At 44.4% G+C, this 25835-nt stretch overlaps 1 protein-coding gene across 4 annotated transcripts; it reads right to left on the bottom strand.

Annotated features, from left to right (window-relative positions):
- Nucleotides 1-598: 598 nt before the first annotated feature.
- On the bottom strand, nucleotides 599-24536 carry LOC148034550 (peptidoglycan-binding LysM domain-containing protein). Of its 4 annotated transcripts, XM_087679492.1 has the most exons (4): nucleotides 24291-24535; nucleotides 23991-24050; nucleotides 23024-23368; nucleotides 599-1053 (listed from the first exon to the last, which is right to left on the bottom strand). In XM_087679492.1, exons 3-4 carry the CDS (start codon nucleotides 23351-23353, stop codon nucleotides 655-657), a joined length of 729 nt encoding a protein of 242 aa, XP_087535618.1. In that variant the 5' UTR covers nucleotides 23354-23368; nucleotides 23991-24050; nucleotides 24291-24535; the 3' UTR covers nucleotides 599-654. The 4 variants fall into 4 exon arrangements, with proteins under 4 accessions (XP_087535618.1, XP_087535617.1, XP_087535615.1 ...); XM_087679491.1 differs by having other exon boundaries at nucleotides 23024-23365; nucleotides 23991-24536; XM_087679489.1 differs by having other exon boundaries at nucleotides 23991-24535.
- Nucleotides 24537-25835: the final 1299 nt, after the last annotated feature.

Raw genomic sequence — 25835 nt, 5'->3', positions numbered from 1 at the left:
CTGCCGTCTATTAGCAACCAAAAGTAGGCATGCTAGCATCAAAACCAGACATTCACTAGAGCTGGGCTTTAAATCTTTAAAACCCTTTACCTCAGAGATCATGCTACTTATGTTGCACTACATGTTACAAGGTGGACCGTAAACTCCGAGACCTACTATTAATTTCAGATCCTGCACATGCTACTGTGAAGCTGCAGTGAGGGCCTCATATGGAGAGGGGAACAGACCCATCATGTACTGTTTGGGCCAAAAGGCAAGAAATAGAGAAGTACTGATGACACCACTAGCTGCAATTTTGTTTAACATGAACAAAACCGATCACAAACGAGCTAAAAGTGTAAAAACTCTATAACGTCCCCCACTCACTCAGTGATGGGGTCACATCCAGAAGCTGATCTACACAGGTTCAGGAGTCTATGGCATAACAAATACCCGAATGAACAAAAACAAGCACCATCTTGTAGGTAGCAATGCCTTAGAATACTGTATACCAGCTTAGGTAAAGATTTGTCAGTCGCTTTGCAAATTGCACATGCCAGTAATCAATAAAACATGTGTTGCATGGGTAAAAAGATGACTACTCCTGGAGAACTAATGGTAGTCTTATGAATAAAATATAAATAATTCTTGATGTCAGTCATTACATCATGTCCATTAGCTAAAACAGGGGAACCTGCGCTGTGCCCTAGATCTTTCCCACCTCAAATCCTCGTTAAAACGAGAGTATGCCTCCCTCACATCTCCTCCTGCTAATGACAAGTAATAATGCACAGTTGCCTCATCCACCTGTAAACTTCTTTTCATAGAGTTTAGCACTTCTCTTCCAAACCTTTGTGCAGATTTTGGCTTAGCTTGATACAACGATGCAGTCCAGATGGGTGACTCATCATCCAAATACAGAACTGCCACCTCTCGCTTGGCATAGGGATCAACTTCAATGTAGCAGGTCTTTCCCTCAACCATTTCAGGTCCAGAAACAGGAATTAATAAGCGTTCACGAGAGTAGATGCCATGCTCACTCAGCATGTTGTTCAACCGCTTGATTTCAATCACCTGTATACAGAATGAAGAATGAAGACACAAAATAATAACACACAGTGAAAAGTTACAATTTTCTCCTTACATGGGAAGCTTAAGAGTTCTTAAACCGAATCAAAATAACTAAATCAGCCACTTCCAATATCAGCCGCATCTCAGTTCATTCAGAAGTGCACTTGGTGTTGACCCTTTCTCCAGTAGGAATGTAGCAGCATTTCTATATTTCTAGTCCAAATTACATAACATTAGCAGTGAGAAAGGCATTTTAAGTAGAGTTGCAGCAGAGAATGTGTATTTACTAGAGCATTAGAGCAAGACTACAACCAAAAGCAGCGGAGTCCAAACAGTATACATATTCATACAAAGCCACCAACACAGCTGTATAAGTCAGCCTGGCAGCATTAAAAGCAGCTAGCAGCGTATCTCCTAAGATTCTTGCCACCAAATACTAGTGTAATGCCATAATCAACAGTAGTTTTGTATCCATCTCCTCAGCCTGCTACATCAGACCTCAAAATAAGCCCATGAAGTGCAATCTGTAAATCAAACTTCAACATTTTGAAACATACATGATACACTTCTGCTCGGCCTTCAGCATTGCATCAGCTGCCTTTTTACTCAACTTCATGTCACACATGCACCAAGTGCTAGCAGATATTTTCAATTCCTGTGTGAGGCTGTGCATGTCCCAATGGGCTAAGCATTTTTTCCAGTCATGAATGTGGTTTTGGGTGTCAGATTATTTGGGCCTAATTTTATGGCCGACTCGTTTATGTGGCCCTTTATTTGCTGGCTGGAGTCCATGCCAGTGCCCATGCAGCCAGTAACTCAACTATTGTTTCTGTACTCTCTCGTCTTAGTATTATGGATTTCATTTCCTGAGCATTCTTCTTCTGAGTTCTTTTGCAATGTTGTTCTTTTCTTTGCACTGTTTTTCCTTTCTCTTCTCTCTCTTGTGTTGTGCAGTCTATTACATTAGATTCCTCTGCTTCCGTCATTGCACCCACTTCTCACATGGTAGTAGATGTCCATGTTAGGCCCTGTGGTGCTGATTTCTAGTGCTGCAAGTCAGAATTTACTCTCTCTTGTTGCTGATTGTCCCTTTTTTGGACTCCTGCAATTACTCTCCAGCCAATGCGACAACTTTCTAAGCCAAAAAGGCCTGTTTGCTGACCTTCCAGCTGTTGAGCTAACACAAGGATTACATGCTTAATTAATCAAAACCCTAAAATGGTGCACCGTTCGAGAGAGTTTTAAAATAGTTTGTATTATGAGGTCCTGAAATTTCTATAAATAGGCAATCTGCCCTCCATTCAGTCCAATCTTGTTATTGCAGGTTTCACGCCCTCTAGCTTCACTGTCCACACCCCATTCGCAAAGGACATCTCATCCAAAGCTGCCCATTTTTTCAGCCTTGCCTTTTCAAAACGCAGCAATACATAATCACCCTGTGCAAACTGCAAAGCACGTCTATGGCGATCAGCTGCCCTCTTCTGCTTTTCTTGCGATCTCTGAAGTGCATATTTTATCTTTGCATAGGCTACATCCAAGTTTTCCACATAACGATCAGCCTCAAAGATCTTATCCTTAGTTTGCAAAATAGGTGGTACCTTCTTGCCACCCTCAACCACTTCAAATGGAGCTTTGACCGTAGAACTATGCACTATGTTGTAAGCAAACTCAACCAAGGGCAAATATTGCTCCCACTGTGTCTTGTGGTCTGAAACATAGCACCTCAAAAGATCTCACACTGTGGAATTTGCTTCCTCATACTGACCATCAGTCTGCGGATGGAATGATGATGAGAATTTCAGCATAGTACCCATATTCTCAAACAAGCCCTTCCAAAATAAACTGGTCATCCAGGGGTCTCAATCACTAATGATCGACTCTGGCGTACCATGATACTCAAAGATATGCTCCAAAAACAATTGTGCCATATGATTAGCCTTTATTTTCTTCCTCGCCGGAATGAAATGGGCTTGTTTGCTAAACCTGCAAATGATAGTCCATATCCCATCATTCTGTCAGAGTGCAGCGGTGCGGAAGCATAGGACTGAGAGAGAGAGAACGCAGAGAGAGGAGAGAGAAAGAGACAGTGGAAGATGAGGATCTGCTGTATAAAGTGTGCTGAATACAAAGATATGCAGATATATACACGGGCGCAGTGCACTGGACTGCGTATCTCCACCTCGACGATGCAACCTGCTGTTCACCTCGAAGTCTGCTGCAGTCTGCACTGTCTCCTGTCTGAAATCTGCGAACAGAGACGGAATCTACGCATGTCACCGGTCTGTAATCTGCGAGCAGAGAAGTGTAGGAGACTGCTGGGAATGTCGGCTATTTATAGCCAGAATCTGCCAAAAAATAGGGCGCCAGAAATACCCACTGCCTGCACAGGTCGGACTGCCACGTGGCAGTCCGACTGTGCAGTCCGACTACACACTGTCCGACTACACCTGCCTGCCTGCCTGGCTGTGATCTCTAACACCCCCTCTCAGAGCCTGGGCAGGGCAGAAGCCTGAGGGATCTGGAATGTCTCCGAAGTAGAGCCTGGGGAAGTGCCTTCGTAAACAAATCCGCAAGATTGTCCTCCGTCTTGCAGTACTCCACTGTGATGGTCTCATCCAGAAGCTTCTCTCTGATGAAGTGGTACTGGATCTCTATGTGCTTCGTCCAAGCATGAAAAACAGGGTTCCGTGCCAAGGCAATGCAACTCTCATTGTCACATTGCAGCAAAGTAGGACGAGTCTGGGGGGACCCAAGCTCCTCCAATAATCTCCGAAGCCACACAGCCTCACATGTGGTGGAAGACGTGGCCCGATACTCCACCTCAGTAGACGAAAGGGCTACCGTGGGCTGCTTCTTGCTACTCCATGAGATAACACCTGCACCCAAGGTAAAACAGTAACCTGTAGTAGACCGCCTGTGGTCCACATCACCGGCCCAATCCGAGTCGCTCCAACCTGCAAGTACAAGATCTGAACCATCTGTCCTGCGGGATAATGAATCCCTAAATCAGACGTCCCCCTCAAATACCAAAGTATCCTCTGAGCAGCCTACCAATGCACCGTCTTAGGTTCACTCATGAACCCTGCCAAGAGCTCAACAGCAAAACATAGATCAACCCTAGTGTTGAGAAGCCAAATCAAGAACCCAATCAACTGACGATAGCGGGAAGCATCCGCCAAAGGAGAAGCTGAATGGGAAGTGGCCTTCCAATTCGCATCCATAGGAGTAGAAAGGGCCCGACAATCCTCCATCTCAAAAGACACCAAGAGCTCCTGTACATATCTCTGTTGAGAGATGAAGATCCCCCTCTGAGACTGATAAATCTCATGGCCCAAAAAGAAATGGAGTAGACCCAAGTCCGTCATCTCGAAAGTTCGATGTAAAGCTGACTTCGTCTCTTGGACTTGCTGTGCATCACTGTGCAAAACCTTTAGCAACAAGGCGAGCCTTGTGCTTATCCAAAGAACCGTCGCTAAGGTATTTGGTCTTGAAGACCCACTTGACGCCAATCACCTTCTTATTCGGAGGCGGGGCACGAGTGACCAAGTGCCATTCCTCTTAATAGCCTTCAACTCGGCTTCCATAGCTTTCTTCCATGGTGCGGACTGTAAAGCCTCCTTTATGGAGGTGGACTCTCGATCCTGCATAACACGGGTCATCAAACAATAGTTAGAGCAAACAAGCTCCGTAGAATGTGCCTGGTGCCGCCGTGACCGCCGCGGACCATCCTGCGGTCCCCACTCCTCAAGAACCCCCTCGATCCCTGAATCACAGAGTGTGTCACGGGCCCAACGAGGAGGAGGCCGAACCTCCCCTCGTCTCTCTCCATTAGCAGAGGACTCTGAAATATCCACCGGTGGTAACTCCTCTGAGGTGACCGATGGAACAGTAGACTCTGTGTCAGAAACCGAATCATAATCAAAAGGCACGGGCTCCAGTGGAACTGTAGAAGGAGCCCAACTCTCCCCTAGATCTCCAAGAACGGGATGCTCCTCACCCGTTGAGATAGCCGGAACCTCCACAAACCGCACATCGCGGCTAGTGTACACATCCTGCTTGACGGGATCATACAATCGATAGCCTTGGGACTGAGAGCTGTAGCCAACAAATACCTGTCTTCGGGAAGCTGCTTCAAATTTATCACGGTGAGCCTTGGAAATGTGAATATAGGCATCACACCCAAAGACCCGGAAGTAAGAAACATCTGGCTTCGTCCCAAAATAAGCCTCAAACAGGGTCATCCCTTCCACGGCCGAAGTAGGGGATCGATTAAGGATATGGACGGCAGTAGCCACAGCCTCGGCCCACAGAACCTGAGGGGTCTGTCGGTGCTCCATCATGGTGCGCGCCATCTCGATCACACTGCGGTTCTTCCGTTCAAGAATGCCATTTTCTTGAGGAATGTTGGTATTGGCAAACTCCTGGTGAATTCCTTTATCTACACAAAACCGAGCAAACTCATTAGAAACAAATTCACCGCCCTTGTCGAATCGCAAGGTCTTCAACTTCCGGCCCGATCAGTTCTCCTCAAAGAGAAGCCAATCCTTGAAGTGTGAGAAAGCTTCTGACTTTAATACAAAAAAATAGGCCCATGTCATCCTGCTGTAGTCATCCACGATCAGCATGAAGTACGAGCTCCCATGCAAGGACTCATTCCTCATAGGGCCACATAGATCCGTAGATACAAGCTCCATCGGTGAGGTAGACCGCCGCGAAGCTGTGTGGGGAATGGCATCCCTATGCTGCTTCCCCTAAATGCAGGAGACACATGGCTGCTGGCTCACCACTATATCCAACAACCCTCGAACAAGCTGTCCACGTGACGCCCTCCGAAGATAATCATAGTTCAGGTGACCAAACCGAGCATGCCATAACTCTGACTGTGAATGAGAGGTAAGAAGAAGAGTAGAGAGGGCGGTGGAAGACTTCAGTTTATAAATGTCGTTCTCCTCATATCCGGATGAGAGAACCTTCCTCGATCCACGATCAAGGACTCGCACCGTAGTACTGTCAAACTCCACCAAAAGGCCAAGGGAGCAAATCTTATGAACTGAAAGGAGATGGTACCGGTACATGCAAAACCTCTGAGGTATGGGTACCACCTCGTCCATCGGGAATAAGCTGCATCTTACCCCGACCTTCAATAGATACTGAAGAGCTGTCTCCAATGAGAATCTGCCCACGCGAGGGTCGCAATTGGGCAACACCATCTGATGAAGGAGTCATGTGCCGTAAGGCACCACTATCAACGATCCACTCTCGAGCCTGGGGAGCCGTCATCGCAGCATCAGAAGCATTCGGTGAAGCGTCCTCAATGACAGCTAGATGAAGAAATGCAGCTGATAAGGGTGCAACCACCGCTCCAGAATCCTTGGTGTCCTTCTTATTGGTGTCCTTCTTGTCTTTGTCAGGGCAATCATTCTTCCAATGGCCAGTCTTTCCACAAATATGGCATGTGGAGTCTTTGTCCTTGTCCTTCTCCTTGTCCTTCTTGGACTTGTTATCCCCCTTCTTCTTCTTTTGGTCCTTCCCCTTCTTCTGAGAGGCTTGACCTGTCAGCACCTCCGACTTGGAAGCATTCTGTCCCTTTAACTGTTTCTCTTGGTCCAAGACCATAGGAACCAACTCTTCCCACCGAAGAGTAGACTCTCGCCCCGAAGCAATAAGGGCAGAGTAAAAGGTACCGAATCGTGGCGGCAACTGGGACAAAAGTGTGATCGCCATGTCTTCGGAGGAAATCGGCTTCCCCGCGTTCTGAACCTGCATCTGAAGCTGCCTTAGCTTGTTAATGTGCTCCCGCAGCGAAGAAGACTTGTTTACGGACAAGGTCCGCATTTGTACCTCCAAAGAAACCCGCTTCATAAGGGTCATCCGATTGTACATCTAATCAAGCTCCAGCCATATCTCTCGAGCCACCGTCAAGTGCTCGATGTGAGCGATCACGGCTATAGTACATGATAGAAAGAGAAAGGAACGAATCCTGGCATTCAGTTTGTCCCAATGAGACTGAGCCTTGGCCAACTCCGCACGAGCATCGGAAGAGAGTTTGGACTCATCTCTTACCGAGGGCCGGTCGATCTCCTCCTGTACCAGCTCCGCCAAATCATAGGACTCAAGGATGGCCAACATCATGACGCGCCAAATGCGGTAGTTGTCGCCGTCGAGCTTCTAATCTGCAGGAAGAGCCGGTAAGACAGGCACCTTCCGGTCCATAATCGACTGGAACTCCAAGTCAATCTCTGTAGACATCTTCACCTGTAATGCCTTCACAAACGCAAAAGCAGCCCCCTCTAACTGGGAAAACTCAGCCTGCTAAGGCTCTTCCGTGTCCTGAACCTTCTTCACCCGCCGGAGGCGATGAAAAAGCAAAACCTGCACTTGTAGGCTGAAAACTCAAACTTCCTCCGCGTCAAACAGCAGCAAATCCACCACCTGGACTCCTTTCCTGCGCGCCCACACTCGCTTCTGCCTTGTTCCAAGGTGCAACCCTCCTGTCTGCCCTTAAACGCAAAAAAACGCAAATGTGTCGAGATGGAAACTCCTCTTCAGGTTGATTCTGTGCTCAGTCAGCCCTCTAACACTGCTCTGATACCATGTCAAGTGTAGCGGTGCGGAAGCGTAGGACTGAGAGAGAGAGAACGCAAAGAGAGAAGAGAGAGAAAGAGACAGTGGAAGATGAGGATCTGCTGTATAAAGTGTGCTGAATACAAAGATATGCAGATATATACACGGGCGCAGTGCGCTGGGCTGCGTGTCTCCACCTCGATGATGCAACCTACTGTTCACCTCGAAGTCCGCTGCAGTCTGCACTGTCTCCTGTCTGAAATCTGCGAACAGAGAAGGAATCTGCGTGTGTCACCGGTCTGTAATCTGCGAGCAGAGAAGTGTAGGAGACTGCTGGGAATGTCGGCTATTTATAGCCAGAATCTGCCAAAAAATAGGGCGCCAAAAATACCCCGTCGGCTGCATTAAATGCAGCCGACTGCCTGCACAGGTCGGACTGCCACGTGGCAGTCCGACTGTGCAGTCTGACTGCACACTGTCCGACTGCACCTGCCTACCTGCCTGGCTGTGATCTCTAACACATTCCGTGTAGGTCTCTTAGGAAGCTCAAAAATAAAGTCCATTGCAATGCTCTGCCAAGGCCTATCTAGAATAGGCAAGGGTTGCAAGAAACCCGGCATCTTTTGTCTATCATGCTTTACCTTCTGGCATACGATGCATGTCTTAACAAAGTGTTCTACATCATGCCTCAAAACGGGCCAATAAAAGAAATGCTCCACTGCCTTGACCGTGGCATCAATACCTCTGTGTCCTGCATACGGAGAAACATGACTTTTAGAGATAACTCTAGGCCTTAACTACTTTGTGGCACATAGTCGTCCATGCATCATCAAAAATCCATCTCTTAACACGAAGTATTCATGCCTTTAGCCATTGCAAAGCTGATCATAAAGATTAGCAAAGTCCAAATCAGTCACATATTGCTCTTTCATGGTATCCAACTCAGTGTGATAAACCATGCTGACAGCTGAAATCCGTGGCTTGCGTGACAGTGTGCATCAGCCACAACATTCTTTTTACCATCAATATATACAATCTGAAAATGAAACATAGAGAGAAAATTTGCCCATCTCATATACTTTTCTAACAACTTTGTTTGCGTACCTCAAAGTTTGATAGTCTGTCTGCACTGTAAAATCAGCCTCCAATAAATAATGTTTTCACATACACAATGCATGAATTATAGCCAAGAGCTCTTTCTCATAGACCTACAAATTATTTTCTGCACCGTGGAGAATTCAGCTCTCATAAGCCACAACTCGGCCATCCTACATAAGAACAACCCCAATGTTGTTACCACATGCATCACATTGAACTATAAATGACTTCCTTAGATCGGGCAACACAAGCACGGGATCTAAAGTCAACTTTTCAAATGTTGAAATTTCCACTATTGTCCATCTAAATGATACATCCTTCTTCTACAGGGTATGCAATGGAGATGCAATTTCAACCAACCCGCATATTTACTTCCTGTAGTAAAAACATAAACCCAAGAAGTTGCAGATCTCATGCACATTCCTCAAAGGTGGCCATGATCGTATTGCCTCAACCTTTGCAAGGTCCATACAAATACCATCAACTGATACAATATGTCCCAAAAAGTGGATTTCATGCAAGAAGAATTCACTTTTCTTGTCATTGATAACCAATCTATGCTCATGCAGTCCATTGAACACGATGTCCAAGTGTTTTCTATGCTCTGCCTCGTTTTTTAAATAGGCAATCATGTCATCAAAGAAAGTGTCCACAAATCCTCTATATGGCCTGAAGATACGATCCATCATCCGATTAAAAGTGGCAAGAGCATTTGTAAGTTCAAAAGGCATAACAAGAAACTCATACAATCCAAAAGATGTCCTAAAAGCTGTCTTAGGCACATGTTCCAATCTAATGAGTATATGATAATACTCACTTTTCAAATCTATATGGCTAAATATGGCTGCTCCTTGCAATCTATCCATAACATCATCGATCCAAGGAATCGGAAAGCGATTATTTATTTTGATCTTGTTCAGAGCACGATAATCAATACACATACGCCATAAAGCATCATTTTTCTACACCAAAAGCATTGGAGAACAAAAAGGAGATGAGTTGGGCTAAATCAACCCTTTTTCTAACAACTCATTTACTTGACTCATAATCTCCTCTTATTGGGCTGCACTGACTCTATAGGGTAGCTTATTAGGTGGGCTACTTCCAGGGACAAGATCTATGCCATGATCCTTTGGCCTTTCAGGCGGTATCTGCCCTGGAAGTGGCTGAGAGAAGCAATCAGCATACATTTTCAGAAATGACATGCGATCCTTCTCTAACTTAGACACGTTCCCGACATTCTCACTATCATCTTTATCCTTATCACCTGCAGGACATTGTCCACCCTTTCCGGGATTTTTCTGAGCATTCCTGGCATTTTTACCAGCATTAAATGCTGGTCGGATCAGCATTAAATGGTGGTCGGACATATTTATGGCCTCAAATTTCAGGTCGGCCAGTTTGTGGGTTTTTTGACTATTTATAGCCGTTTCCGACTTGGCAGTCAGTGCAGATTTTCTTCCTTCATTTTCTGTTGTCTCTCTCTCCTCCTCTGTGTTCGTGTTCTTCTTCCGTTGCGCACTCTCACATGGTATCATCGCCTGACTGAGAGCACGGAGGACCTAATCTTGTGGAGAGATACCTCACCCCTCTTCTACTGCTGTCGCCTCATCTCCAACTGCCTAGGCGGCCCCTCCAGATGGCCATTCTTCTTGCGTTTGCTGCAGACGACTACTTCTGAGGCTGCCACGTCATCAAACGACACCTCCTGCTTGCGTTTACCATTAGGCGGCCCCTCCTTCAACTGGGCGACACATCATCAGGCTGCGTTTTCCTGATCTGGTGGTCGTTTCCACTCTTGGGAGCTCATCTCTTGCTGGCAGCCCACTCCCAAGCTGCGTTTTGGTGCTGGCGGTTTCTGTTTTGGTGATTTTCATCAGCAACCTTTGCGTTTTGCAGATCCAGGTGTTTGTAGACTATCACAGCCTGCGTCTTGGTGGTTGGTGACCAGACTGCTGGTCCTACTTCGGCTTCGGCACAGTTTTCTTTGATGTTTGGTGTTTTGCAGATTGGAAGATGTCTTTTCATCAGTTTACGGGCTTTGATGACTCAGATGACGAGATTTTGTCTCGACACTCATCTGAACGGAGGCGTGATTTCTATCACGAGGATCGTCGTCCGGAGTCTATTCCTCTTTCCCATCCCCCTTCTATTCATGTATCTCGGCGATCCCCTTCCAGTGGGCTGAAGATGCAGCCTTTGGTACCCCCTGTACAGGTACCTGTACTTCCTCAGCTGCCCAAAGAGGACCAATTGGATGGCTCCAACTTTTCTCTATGGTCCTGCAAGGTGGAGTGTATCTTGGACTCCTTCGATCTTTGGGAGCTTGTTTCTGTTCCTATTGCCCGGCCTAAGGTGGATCCCGCAGATGGGACATCTATGGATCGTGTAGCCTTATGGGATCGGCTTAATTCTAAAGCCAGATCTTTCCTCTTTCTGAGTTTGCAGGATTCTGTCCTTGTTCATGTTCACCGGTTGAAGACAGCAGCAGACGTGTGGATAAAGCTCGCGTCTCTCTATCAACAGAAGACGTTTGCCCACCGGATATCTCTCGAAAAGAAGTTGCAGATGCTCGCTATTGATGATAGTCCTTCCATGAAGGACCACATCAACAAATTACAGGATATGAGGGATGAGCTTGCATCCCTCGGTCGGACGATATCTTCTGAAGACATGGCTATGATTCTTTTGACTTAGCTACCATCGCCTCGGTTTGATGTCTTCTACACCAGCCTTCTTACATCGAGGACCCGTGAGAAGCTTCTATGGGAGGAGCTATCCCCACTTGTCTTGGAGCATGACGAGCGACTCAGAGAGGTCAGTGCTAGTGGATCCGACTCCACTAGAGCCTTTGTTGCAGGTTCGGGAGGACAGAAGAAGAAGAAGAAGACGAAGTCAAAGGCTACGAAGAAGGACAGTTCTTCAGGCTCTGACTCAGATTCAAAGAGACTGAAGTGCCCACACTGTGGGAAAGGGACACATCCAGAGGAGAAATGCTGGAAGAAGTACCCTCACCTTCGTCCGGGAGCGAAGGGTGGATCTACATCGGAGCCTTCTTCTACCTCTACACCAGCTGTTACCCATGAGTCAGTGTTCCTTCATATCCATGCTTTGGAGGAGGATCCTTCTTCCGTGGCTGCAGTGTCTTCTGCGCAGCCTTGGTTAGTGGACAGTGGTGCTTCGAATCATATGGCTCCTCGAGGTGATTTGTTACAGGATCTCCGTCCATCAGAGGGTTCAGTCACTGTTGGTGACATTTTATCGGTGTCTATTAGTGGTGTTGGCACATTGCCTTTGTTTATCGACCGACCTTCGAGCTCCTTTTCACAGGCCCTACATGTTCCGGATTTGGGCCTTCCCCTCCTCTCAGTTTATGGCCTTACGAGGCTTGGCACACGAGTGATCTTCACCGAGCATGCCATTGTTATTGAGCATTCTCTTACAGGAGCTGTCTGATCTACAGGTTGGCAGGAGCGCGAGCTTTACAGGCTTCATTCCCCTTCTTTGATGTAGGGTCCTCCGAGGTAGTATATTGCTACACCTGTTCCCGCTTGTGCACCTTCTATTCCACAGGTTTCTTCCCATCCCCCACCTTCTCCTCCGGTGGTTCCCTCGTACCCCCCATCCCTTTCAGAGGGGGACGATCTCGGTGATGCGGCTGTGGATTTCCTGGCCCCTAGTGTTTTAGAGGGGGATTCCCAGAATCGTGAGGAGCTCCTTGAGCGGCAATCTACATCGACGGACTTCATTGACCTTGGCATTCCTCTTGCCACCCCAGGATCCGTTTCTCCCTTGGCCTTCAGCCACATCCAGGATCTTAGAAGGGGTGTTAGCAGTCATGTTTGTCATGCCTTGTCATCTCCTGCCTGTGAGCCTCAGTCTGAGTCAAACGAGGACTTTAGGAGCTCTGAGTTGTCTATCACTTGTTTTGATGGAGGAGGTAGCTCATTCTGGAGCACTCAGTTTATTGCATTTTCTCCTCCAGTCGGGATTTTATGTGCATTTCCCGGGGCAGTTTCTGCATTCTTCAGCCTGCCTCACCTGCCGGACATTGTCCACCCTTTCCAGGATTTTTCTGAGCATTCCTGGCATTTTTACCAGCATTAAATGCTGGTCGGATCAGCATTAAATGCTGGTCGGACATATTTATGGCCTCAAATTTCAGGTCGGCCAGTTTGTGGGTTTTTGGCTATTTATAGCCATTTCCCACTTGGCAGTTAGTGCAGATTTTCTTCCTTCATTTTCTGTTGTCTCTCTCTCCTCCTCTGTGTTCGTGTTCTTCTTCCGTTGCGCACTCTCACACCTTTCCCTTATGCTGAATAGTGATCTTTTTGCACAAGAATCAATCACTGCATGCATACGGTGACACCACAGCATACCAAGCAATACATCACAAACCCTCAAGTAGAGCAATGAAGAACTCTTCGCTATCCACATATCCTTGTATGTGCAACCGAAGCTTTCAAATGAGCGGTGTGACAAGCTCTACATGGCCTTTACATGCCATTTCAACTTCCCCCGTGGGTCCCATCTCATCCTCTATGATGCCTAGACGGGCGGCCATGTCAACAAAGATGAAGTTTTTTCTCGTGCACCATTATAGAAGAAAATCAATGCATGTTGATCCCTAATTTTGTCCCATGCTTTGCATAACTCAGTAGCATCATCATTGGGCTGATCACTAACAACATCAAGCACCAATCCCACTAGTGTTTTGGGCTTCTTTCCTTTAGAATCTCCCTGATTTTCTAATTTTTCAGCTTACTACCTATTGGGACAGTCCCTTGCAATATGACCCTCCTGTGCACAAATAAAGCATTTATTTGCAGCCATCAATTTCCTACGTTGTGCCAATGTTTTCGAGCCCTTTCTTTGTTGTTTTGGCCTCTTTTCAAGCTGAGCTTCAAATCTGCCCCTTTTCTCAGCCTTAAACACCTTTTTATTCGGCTTCTCCCCACTCTCTAGGAAGCCCAAATCCTTTCCATGCAGCAAAGCATCGGCTGTAGCAGCAGTCTCTATAAGTTGAGACATGCTAGACACAATGGATTTAATGCAAAAATCCCTGATTCCTTTGCCCACAAACATATTTTTCCACTTGCTCATGAAGGGGTACGGAGCGATAAGAAGTAATAGACAGCAATGCATCCCAAAACTTCTTATTATATTGCTCCAAATTCTTACATTCCTTAGCATCCAGCTTATTCCAAGCTGTCATGATGTCCACCTCAAAGGTACTTGTCAACCAATTCGATGCAAACAATTTCTTGAATTGTACCCACGTTGACGGTGCTTTACCTTACATCAAAAGAGTGGACCACCACTGTAATGCATTCCCTTTTAAGAAAGTGGCTGCTTTTTGAATCTTTTGAGGACTCCGTGAAGTTCCCCCCTTGAATAGGCTGCATCAAACTATTAAATGAAACCGCTGAAGGACTTAAACTTCACTCCTTTTCCACCCTCATCATAGTCTTTTGTTGCTCCTTTGGGTGTCAAGTTGTCATACACTGGCTGTTGCAAAAAGGGTGCATTTGCTGAATTTACATCGAAACCAACGCCAAACAGAGCATTTGCATGATTAGCATTCATTCCTTGAACCCCATAAGCATTCGGGGATGCAGATACAGTACCAAACATGCTACTTTGTGCCCCAAGCATCAAGCCAATGCTACCATACATAGGGTGTTGCATATTTCTAGCCATACCCAAATACATTGGGCCTTGCACTCCATGCATTGGTTGCTGCATACCATAGGGATTTGTGCCATACATTCCCGTATGCAATCCTTGCCCAACCATAGCATGAAAAATCATGCTTCCACCAAAATATCCTGGCTGCCCCATCATAGCATGCACGCCTAGCTGTCCAAAATTCATTAAATTGACACTTCCGTGATGGCCATGCATAGATACCAACTGTTTGATTTCATTAGCATCTTTGGGAGCTTCAAATGAAGGGTTTGGCATTATCTTCGATGCATCTTGCTGTTCCGAAGTTGTAGAAGATGTTTTATTCTTCTTGCCTTTGTTGTCCTTCTTTGGAGCATTCAAAAATTGGGTAAATTGAGGATCCTTTGCCAATTCAACAAAGAGATTTGCTACTATCCTCATCCGATTCTTGAACTGCTCATCAAATTCGTCTTCACTTTGCTAGTCATCAGCCTTCTTATGCCCTAAAGACCGTGCATCTTGCCCAATAGCAACATTTTCAACTTGTTGTCCATGGTCTGAGCCTTGTCCAAGGTTAGGCATTGCATTACCTTCATTCCCATGTGAACGTTCATATTGAGAGGCATCATCACTGCTTAAGTCCATCTCACTGTATGAAGACATATTGCTGGAATTTCTCAGCTGAGAGTAAAAATCAGCACTAGCACAAAGCTTTGGCTTGCAATCAGGTGCCTCGAGCCCACCAAATCAAGGGATTGAGTGGTATCCCCGCAATGGAATCATGTAACCAGCCTTCCTTCCATGGATGGGTGGTAAATACCTGATTACAACTTAATTACAATAGCAGACAGTTAATGCAAATCTTAAAATACAAATTTACCTACTAATCTTGGACAATACACACCCGATTGGCCCCAAAATTGGCGCCCCTTTCAGTATTTCTTTAGCTTTATTGAAGAAGAAGTTGATTTACAAAGGGATTCTCCCAATCCCTTTTGGTATTGCACCTCCCCTTGTAGTTAAAAATCACCAGTAAGTCTTTAATCTGATTTGCCCCTTGATTTGGGCAATCGATTGGCCTTCACTTGCTTTGATGGGAATGGAAAATGCCCCAAATTCAATTATTTGCTGGTCCTTCCACTTAAATAGGCTAAAAACAACTTTAGCCCTGTCGAATCCAAGTCTTGGAGCTTCCAATTTTTGGCACACTTCCCGAGGCTGCTGCTAAACCCTAATTTCTATTGCAGATTAGGAATTACAATAGAGAAATCTGAAATTTCTCAGCCTCCAGGGGTCCAAATGCTAAGATCTTGAGAAATGGCTCGAGGACGAGAGGGAAAGCTGTAGAGAGAGAAAATTCAGAGTTTTGTTGCGAAGAATTAGCAGAAATCAATTAAATGCAGCTGCTGCCCTACCACAATAGCTTGTAGATGCAAAGAACTGAAGAAAATCAGTCACTTACTGTTGTGCTAAGAATTGCTCTTAGCTACTTAAACAGCCCCAAAACATGCTTATTTTAGCCAACACCCTAAAACGGGGAGCGGATGGAGAGAGTTAAGTGGAAGAGGATCTAGAACCCTAATTTTCTATAAATTGGCAGTCAACCCTCCACTCTTCCTTGAATCTCGTTTTTGCATATTTCAGGTATTTCAGCTTGCTACCCACACCCCGTTCACGGAAAACATCTCAGCCGAAGCTGTCCATTGCTGTCTCCATCAGTTGGCGCCTAATTTCCAGCCCTCTTTACGCAATTTGGAGCTGATTCCAGCTAGGCGACTACTGTTCCTGCGCAGACCTACTGCCGTACAGCTTGCCACTGAGTTTGCTTCCTGCAAGCTGTCCTGCCTACATTTTTATTCTTTCTCTCACCTACTGCCTGCGTTTTTAGTATTTCTCTCTCCTCATTGCTGTCTACATCAGATCCAAATTCTCACTGCTGTGTAATTTCTAGCCCTCTTCACGCAATTTGGAGCTGATTCCAGCCAGGCAACTACTATTCCTGCGCAGACCTGCTGCCGTACAGCTTGCCACTGAGTTTGCTTCCTGCAAGCTGTCCTGCCTGCGTTTTTATTCTTTCTCTCACCTACTGCCTGCGTTTTTAGTATTTCTCTCTCCTCATTGCTGTCTACATCAGATCCAAATTCTCACTGTTGTGTTTGCTGGTGTTCGACATCCGGAGGCTGCCTTGCTGCAATTCGAGATCCGTTCAGAGTACGACACACTCTCCAGCTCATTACCCCTGCCCTGATCCTTGAGATACAGGAGTTCGAGATACAGTATTCATTCACTGCTTAGTGTGTTTTCTGCATGAGCATCGTATTATTAGTAGTCATATCATTTCATTTATTCACTGGGTTCATTGTCTCTGAGTTACCTTAATTGTGTTCTTTTATCAGTCTGTGCTTTGTCGATCAGTTGCCTCCACAATTTGCCTCCATGGCATTGCCTAGTGGACCTTCTGGTCATCCTGCTATGTCCCAGCCTCACTTTGAACAAGGCTACCGTGTCCCAGTGCCTCCACCTACACCAGCACCTTATGGAAACATTCATGTTCCAGTGCCTCCGCATCAATCAGCACTCATTGGACACTCACAACCTACTTCTGCCTATCCACCTTTTCCCTCTCTCTTTTTCTCTTATCAAACGCACCCATCTCCACCATCTTTCCCACCATCATCTTACACCACCTACCCGACACCTCATGGTTCTAGCTCATCTTCTGCCAAGAATGCATTTACTGACAAGACTCGTTTTAACAGGTCAAACTTTACTACTTGATCAAATTTGATGAGACATGCCCTTGACTCACAGAACCTATGGGATCTTGTGCAAGGGTTGAAACCCCAACCCGATCCCGCATTTGTTCCATACGAGGTTGTCCGCTCATGGAAGGCTAGGAATGCCTCTGCTATTGTCGAATTGATACAGGGCTTATTGCCTAAGTTTCATTCTCAGCTCCAGCATTTTGACTTAGCATCAGAGCAATGGGCACACTTAATTGACCGCTATGCGGCTCAGGATAGAACCCGTCGTATTAATCTTGACCATGAGCTTCAGCTTTTCAAAATCACTGACTAGTATGACTTGAAAGTTAAGTTGGCTGAGTATCAGCATCTCCTCGCTAAATTCTCCACTACGGAGACTCCTAAGTCCTCAAACGATCAGGTCACATTGTTCCTAAATAAACTCCCAAAGAAATACTTTAATTTTGTGGAAGGAATAGTTTCAAAGCCTACCATGTCTACATTCTATGAATTTGAGTGTCAACTTTTGCGTTACGCACGGTTGTTCAATCAGTTTCATATGAATTCCTCTTCAGAGGAGGCTCTTCTTGCTCATTCTCAGAAATGGCAACAAGGGAAGGGAAAACAAAACCAAACCTCCACTTAAACTCAAAATCAAAATCAATCTCAAAAGCTAAATCAATCTGGGGATTCTCAAGGAAACTCCCAGTCACAACTTAAACCAGGGTGGCAGAATGTACCTAAAAAAAATAGGTATTGTCAACATTGTCAAAAGGCTGGCCATTTTGACAACAAGTGTTGATCAAAGGCACGAGACACAGCACCAAAACCTAAGTCTCAAACCCCCGCCCCACAGTCGCGGGCAACCCCCGACAGGGGAGGCAGGGTGATGGCAAGGGGTAGTTTAAAGGTCAGACTCACACTGCCACTGCACATAACTACAAACTTCATTTCAATTGAGTTTATAAATTTATGTTTTACATAAAATATCTTTATTATAATGTTGATACGCATACACATGGACAAACATGTGGTTTCTTTTCTTACATGATTATAAACATATTAAATTTCTTAAAATTATCATGGTTGTGTTTTCTTTCTTGATTCTTCATGTATCTGTAGTTTTGTAAGGTACCACATATACTTTACCTAGTCACATACTTTTTGGTATCGTATTGGATTGTTTTCTAGATGAATGTTATTTGTTACATTATAGGACCATTTACGTGATACAAAATATTCTCACGTTACTTTTTCAAGTGCTTGTTTTGTTGATCTTCATAAGAAGGACATTTATATGTATCTACATATGTGTATGGATCTCCAATACACATGTTTCAAGCATGTTCATTTTTGTGATGTTATTGAAATTGTACTATTGTTCTTGCATTGATCGGTTTCTTTAAACATTATTATGTGATCACAAGATTCAATAAAATGATCCGATGCGAGTCTCGTTCACATCTGTGAGTTGCCTCCTGCAAGGTTACTCTAGAGGCCCACTCATCACAATCGAGCACTTTAGCTCCAGTTTGGATTGTGGACAATGGAGCTACACATCACATGACTTCTATAGAGGACATTTTCCGTACCCGAGTCCCTGCAGCCAGACGGGTCCCTGCAGCCAGACGGGTCCGTGTAGGAAACAACTCCTCGGTCAAGATTCAGGCTCAAGGTTGCATCAGTTTTGCCACTGACAAGGGTCCGGATCTGGCTTCGCTGGACAATGTATATCATGTCTCTCAGCTTGGGGTGAACTTGTTATCTGTTAAGCAGATTTGCCGGTTGGGGCGAGCAGTTTTCTTTACAGCGACCACAGTCAATCATACCAATTGGATTTGATTTCAAGAAGCCAATCATACCAATTGGATTTGGAGTTTATTTTGACCAGCCAAGGATCAATTGGAGGACAATCCCCCACTAGATCAAGGGGCAAATCAGTTTGAGGGTTCACAAGTCATTTTTGATAGCCAAAGGTATTGGAAAATGAAAGACATTGGAGCCAAATCTCAATGTTCTTTGTTCAATCTTAATAGAAGCTAAAGAAATACTACAAGAAGGGGCACCAATTTTGGGGCCAATGGAGTGTCCAATGTCCAAGACTAATCGGTAATGTTTATATTTCAGTTTATGTAAATTTTGTGCTTGCTGTAATTAGTGCTTAATCAAGTCATTTACCACCCTATTCGAGAAGGAAAGCTAATTTCAGCTTGAACTCTTGAGATTATTGTGAGTCTATCATCTTGGCACACACCTAATCCTCACTTTTCCTTGTCTTATTTTATCTTCTTTATATTTACCTCATCATGTCTCCTCCAACTTCTACTACTAATGTCCAACATAAAAACAAGTTTACTCATTTGTGAGTATTCTATTGGAGATTTGTTGTGTTCAAATTCAAGTTTCAATGAGGATGTTATCTCTAGGTACTCCATGTATTCTAGCTTCAAAGAGAGGTAACATACAGATGAAGAAGAAGAAGTCACAATGCTATTATTGTGGCAAGAAGGGATATCTCCAAAAGGATTGCAGGACATTAGCAACATTGTAAAAGGAGCGGACAAAGCGGACAAGTCACAACTCTATCAACAAGTACTCATCAACTATAGGTCCTAGTCCAAGCTCACATGAAGGAACACTTAGGCGCTCTGGCCAAAGGAGAGGAATCCATGGTCATTAATGCACTGCAACATTGGTGACAAGACGGTAACATGTGCTACTTTAAGTCATTGTCAATAGGCATTGAGAGTTACTATGATTCCTTTCTATTTTCAAAAGCCGGTATGGTCAACATTGGCATTAGGTTCTCTCTAAGGCACCTTGGTGATGGGTTGGCCACCCATTGCTTGGGTATCCATTGTCCTATATGAGTGCCATTGTTGCATGTACTATGATGAGTCATTATCATTATACAATGTATTGTTCACCCATGATCTGAGAGAGGATGTTAGTGGATATTGTCAATTCATGTTTGAGACTATGAATGTCCTAGTGGGCTTTTTCCACTCGTGATGTGGTTTTGGGCACCAGATTATTTGGGCCTGGTTTGTGGCACATTGGCATTCTTTATGTGGCTGATTGTATTTTCCTGGCCCTTTATTTGCTGGCCCACCAGTCCTAATTGGGGTCTATTTACAGGCTAGGGCTTTCTCCTCCAGTCTCAATTCAACATACACCTATAGCAGGTTCCGTTGGAGAGAGGGAGTCCATGCCAGTGCTCACACAGCTGGTGACTCACTGTTGATTCTATACTCTCTCTTGGTATATGGATTCTGCTTCCCTGTGTTGTGCAGTCTATTACAGCAGATTCCTACAGCATACACTTCCATGCTGCACCCACTTCTAACACTAGGTTGACTGTTTGCAGCCTTATAATACATTTAAACTTGTTTGTTATTCCTTAAACTTCATCTATGTTTCTTATCCCTCATGATTTTCATTTTTGGATCAAATCTTTTCACTTTTTGTGGCTTGATCCCTACCCTCCATAATTTGTACAAAAGAATCTCTTTTTCTTTTCTTTTCTTAAAGTTAATACACTGGACTTGAAAAAGAAAGAAAACCAATAGACAAGCTGAGAAAATAAATGATAAAACACTTTCCTTTAATTCCCTCACTACTATGTATAAATTCAGCATGTTGTCCAATCCCATACATGTGAAATCCTGCTAGGAGCGATACAGAAAAGTCCAGATCAGCATCACTCCTCAACAAAACCGGTTCAGTTGCTGCTGTTCTCAGTTGTTTTCAGTTGCCTCAGGAGTCAGGCTGCATGCACTGCCAAATTTGCAAAGCTTGTTGTTTTCCCTTTCTTGACCTTGACACACACACATACTCTTAAAAATCCAAGGCATTAAATACTATTGGTACAATCCAGGCAGGTGGCCAGAACAAGAAGTTTAAGCTTTCTCGTTGTTGTGTTGCTATCTGGGTCAAGCATGAGTGTAGATCTGCAGTTCTTTATGCATTTATTGCCACAGTTTCCCTATTTACAGCAGTCATGGACAATCTGAGAGTTGAAAATGACCTGTCCCAGCCTTTGATGTTCTCTTTCAGACATGATCATCAGCTTCACTTCCCACATTGCAGTTTTTGACCAAGCAACAACATAAATTGATCACCTTGAAGTAGTCGTGGGCAGTCAGGACAGTTGTAAGTGTTCACAGCAGACAAGAAGTTGCCCATGTGGCTGATTATAGATAGAGGACATGTTATTTTGGCCTTTTTAATGCAGTCGCAGCCTTTCTCAACAGCCATGACACAATTTTTGGAAGTTATGATCAGCCTTTTCAATTATTTTTCTTTTTTTCGGATGAAAAATTAAAAAATTTTATCATATCCTTGATTCCCAGGGTCTTCTTGCTCTGATACCACTGGTAGATCAGGTATAATGGATAGCTGGTTTGATCTGTAAATGAAAGTTGCAGCAATTGAACACACATACACACACACAGAGATGTGTACTACATCTCCAAAAAGCTAGAAGGCCTATAAGACGAAAGAAATAAGTACATCTGACCATGTGGCCTCCACTCAAGAACTGTGAAAATGAAAATAACTAACTATGCTAATGTTTACAATCCTAAGGACTGCAAGCATAGGCTGCTATCATGTACAAAACAATGAATGAGACTCTCTAAAAATATTGTATCCTCCACAAAGCAAGAGAGAGAGAGTAAAAAGTGTGTGAGCTACACAATTCACCTCCAAGCCATAGCACGATCTTATTTTATTAATTATGACCTTAGTCCTCATAATGTTGTTCATGCCTTTCACATCACCCGCACACTTGACTCTAGCTCCCGTGCATATGCACATTAACCAGCCCCGCACTTAAATGGCCTAAGCCCTTGGTCAAACATGTTGCTTCTGTTTGCTATTGATCGTGCACCCCTAAACCCCATTCATGTATATTCTAGAATACACTCACAGTCATGACCTCCCCTGAGTCTATCCAACCTCCTTTAAGTTGTAAAGATAACAGAATATGCCTCAAATGCACCACGACATTGTACTCTCCCAACCCTTGGATACATAATCACCCCTGGGTTCTCAAATGTGCATTGTACTTTGCCATGGTCTGAACATTCAGGTTTCATTAAGTGCCTCTTTTGCTTATTTGCACTTACCTCTTCCCTTCAGTTACCACAGGACAACACCTTGAACACCATATCTTCATCTCTCGGCGAGGTTGTACTTTGCACTGACTTTCAATCTTTGGCAGCATTCTTCGTTCTTTCTTCGGCATCTTCTCAATGTGCATAGAAAAACAGCAAGACAATCTCATCATTATGTTCACATAGTTTTGTCCAAAAAGGACTCATGGAATTCAACTTTCAGAGCTAAAGCCTTGTGGTGACAAAGTAAGCACAGCTAGAATCATGAAAAGGACTGCACATAGCAGGCCAAGTACATAATTAGAATCTACTTGAATTCACTGCCCACGTCATATATTCTTCTAAATATCCTTCCTAATCCAGCTCCATAAAACTTGTTAACCTCCATTTTTTGTACCACACTAGAAGTTGTTCAGCATCAGTTATTTAACCCCTAGTCATAAGGTCCAGCAATAAGGAGAAACACTACATGCCAGCACAAAACTGCCCTTCACCTCTAGAAATTGATCAAGAGATTACTAGATTATGAACTGGAAGACCAAATAAAACTGGAAAAGCATGAAACATTGTGCCTCATACTCCTTACAAACACCTAGTATTGAAGGTGAGACTTATTCATATTGAAACAACAAAAAGGAACGGAATAAGCACATATACTTATTTCATTGCCAGGTCTGCACATTGACCAAACCCACCCCAAACCAAAGACCAAAAAAGGAAACCAGCTACTGTTGTGAACTCTACTATATTTGATGAGATTGCAAGCTTGAAGAAAGTACGCACATGTACTTTATACTTCACTGCCAGGCCTGCAACAGTGTCCCACCGCTGTACTGTGTGAGAAATTGCAAAGCGGCTAATAGAGTTGTCCCTCCAAAAGAGTGTTGATAGTGGCCTTCCAACAACACCAGCGAGTTTCCAAGCCTCCTTGAACCTGTTGGAGAGCACTGTAGGGTCTGCAGCTATGGAATGCCAAAGGCGACAAACACATGCTGCCCGTGCAAGAGCATCAATTGGAAGCTTCTGCAAAATTATTTGCCACAAGTCAACTGTGACAACATGGATATGGCTTGACTGAGAAGTAATGCTCAATTTCTGTAAACTGACATCCATTCTTCTATGGACCTCCTGTCACAAAAAACAGGGCTCTAACTGTTTTAGGCACTTTTGATAGCTCAGTGAGAGAATACGTCCATAAACTAATAAGTGCCAGCTTATACGCAGCAGATTTTGCAATCAAAAGAAAGGATGATATAATCTGCAGAGTTTTGCTAAACGATCCTGTTACCTCAAGAATAAAAGACAGGCAATGAATTTTTCTCAAATAACAAGGTTGGACTTGATAAAGTTTTCTTCTATGACAAGATTTAGAACTCCGAAAATGTTAACCATGCTGTTTGTGACGATTATGGCAAAAGCTACAACATATCACGGCAGAAAAATAGAACAAATCAGCATTACGAAGCAAATACAATCAGACAAGACTAGATGAGGTTTCTCTGACTTGGCATGTGCGATGATTGGCACGAACACAACAGGTATATTGCACGCAGTATCTAAAAGGTGTTCCACATCAGAGTACACCTTCGGATATGCTTGTAAACAAGCAATATGCAGTAAGAGCTTCCTCTTGCAATAATGAGACATGTAGTTTCGACGTGGTTGATATCACAGAAACTGTCAACTCAAGCTAATATGATCTGTAATTGCCTCTCTAGTTTCTGATAGCAGCGTGTAACAGGACACTTACTGATGATGGAAGCAGGAAGACTACTTGAACGAGAGATTACGATCAGCCTCTGGATGCAGACTTCAGATATGCCGGCACATGGAACGACAAAATCTCTAAGCAAACGGACGGATGATCACATCTCTTCACCATAAAATTCAAGACCAAAACACCAGATTGTGTGTCGATTGCAGAGCAGATATTTATGACAGTTGACATCTCCCATTGGTGATGCTTCCAAAGGAACGGGCAGACGCGAAGAAGAAGATGATGATGACCAAGACGAAGAAGAAGCAGAAGAAGGATTGGATGAATTCGTACCTTGGTCGCAAATTCCAATCGACAGGTGAAGCAACCACAAATGAAATGGTCACTCAATTAAGCAACCAGGCGTAGGTGTAGGGGCTCTCTCTCTCTCTCTCTCTCTCTCTCTCTCTCTCTCTCTCTCTCTCTCTCTCTCTATCCATAATTCCACATCAGCAGACAACACAAATGCAATGGCCAAGCACACGAACCGAATGGGATCCGGCATCCTTTATGAAAACGTCTAAGAATAGATCCAACAAAGAAGGACGAGAGGCAGGACCGCCATGACCAGATATTGCCACTCATAAGGACCTGGGCCCTGGTCACCCCACGGTGAGTGGGCCTCAGCACTATCTCCCACGGGGACCCCAGGGAGTTGGGATCAATGGCTGTCGTTGACCCTAGAAAAAGGCATGCATCCGAACCGCTATTTTTTGCAAAAGTAAACCCAACCACATTTAAAAACTCACCCAGCAATCGGAAACCCAACCAACCGGGAAAATGGGAGTTGACGAAGGAACAGTGTCTCAAAATTCGGGGTTGTTTGCTGCCACAAACAAAAGTAAACCCATCCCAGGTTTATAAATGCAATCAGCCGGTGAAATTGATTGCATGGGCTACCAATATAAGAAGATAATAGATTCTGCGGGACCCACTATCTCTAATACAAGTTTTTGAATCGTAGAACAAAAGTAAACCCAGCCATTATAGTAAACCCGGTCTTGGAAGTAAACTGTCCCGACCTGGAACTGAAAGCCGAAAAGCTCTCGGTATTACCCATAGGAAAATCCTGCACGCAGGGCGCATTCATGTGATGTTGTGAACGGAGGTTTGAGGCCCATATTGCTACCGCATACAAGCTCACGAGATCATTGGAACAAAGGTTTGAGGTTCATATTGCGATTTGTTGCTCATGGCTTCCACTACAAGGTGCATATCTCTCTCTCTCTCTTCCTCTCATATTTGCATTGGATGCATTGTGACATTGGAATGATGTTTTGGTGATATATACGTATGTAGTCAACACGCATGGATTATGGAAAGTGACATTGAGATCGATGATCTCAACACCAATGAAGAGACATCAGATGGATCATCAAGTGATGAGGTTGAGATGCTTGATTTCTTAAGTGGAGACAATGATTCGGCACCACAAGAAAGCACTATCAATGCACCAAGCCCAACTACCTATACCTCATCGAAGTACTTCTCTTTCAATAGAGAGATTTACGGCTTGATGGTCAGTGATTTGAGCGGGCAGAAGGCCATTACATTGGAGGTGCTCAAGCAACTCCATAGGAGGGAGTTGCTCGACTTGAAGAAGTGGAGAAGAATCAGAGAAGGTCTTTGCATTGGTAGAAATGGCAATGGACACATTATATTGGCCTTGAAATCAGAGCCATCATTGCTCATTGCATGTATAGAGGAGTGGGAGAGCATATTCCTTGAAAATCACATAAACAAGGTTACAGGTGCTCACGAGGGTATCAATGTTACAATTGATTCCATCAAATCCACGTGGTATACTGACTTGAGAAGGCATGGCATTCCTCTTGCGTA

The sequence above is a fragment of the Lygodium microphyllum genome, chromosome 6 (assembly GCF_053477565.2).
Source record: "Lygodium microphyllum isolate KBCC chromosome 6, Lygodium_microphyllum_v1.1.10, whole genome shotgun sequence".
NCBI lineage: Eukaryota > Viridiplantae > Streptophyta > Polypodiopsida > Schizaeales > Lygodiaceae > Lygodium > Lygodium microphyllum.
This window is presented reverse-complemented; position numbering and strand designations above follow the sequence as displayed.

Excerpts from the sequence above, each read along its gene's own strand:
- LOC148034550 (XM_087679491.1), bottom strand. The coding sequence starts at position 23,353 with ATGGATGTCAGTTTACAGAAATTGAGCATTACTTCTCAGTCAAGCCAT. Across the intron at positions 1,054-23,023 it reads CAGTGAAGTATAAAGTACAT|GTGATTGAAATCAAGCGGTT; the intron begins GTGCGTACTTTC and ends TTCTGTATACAG.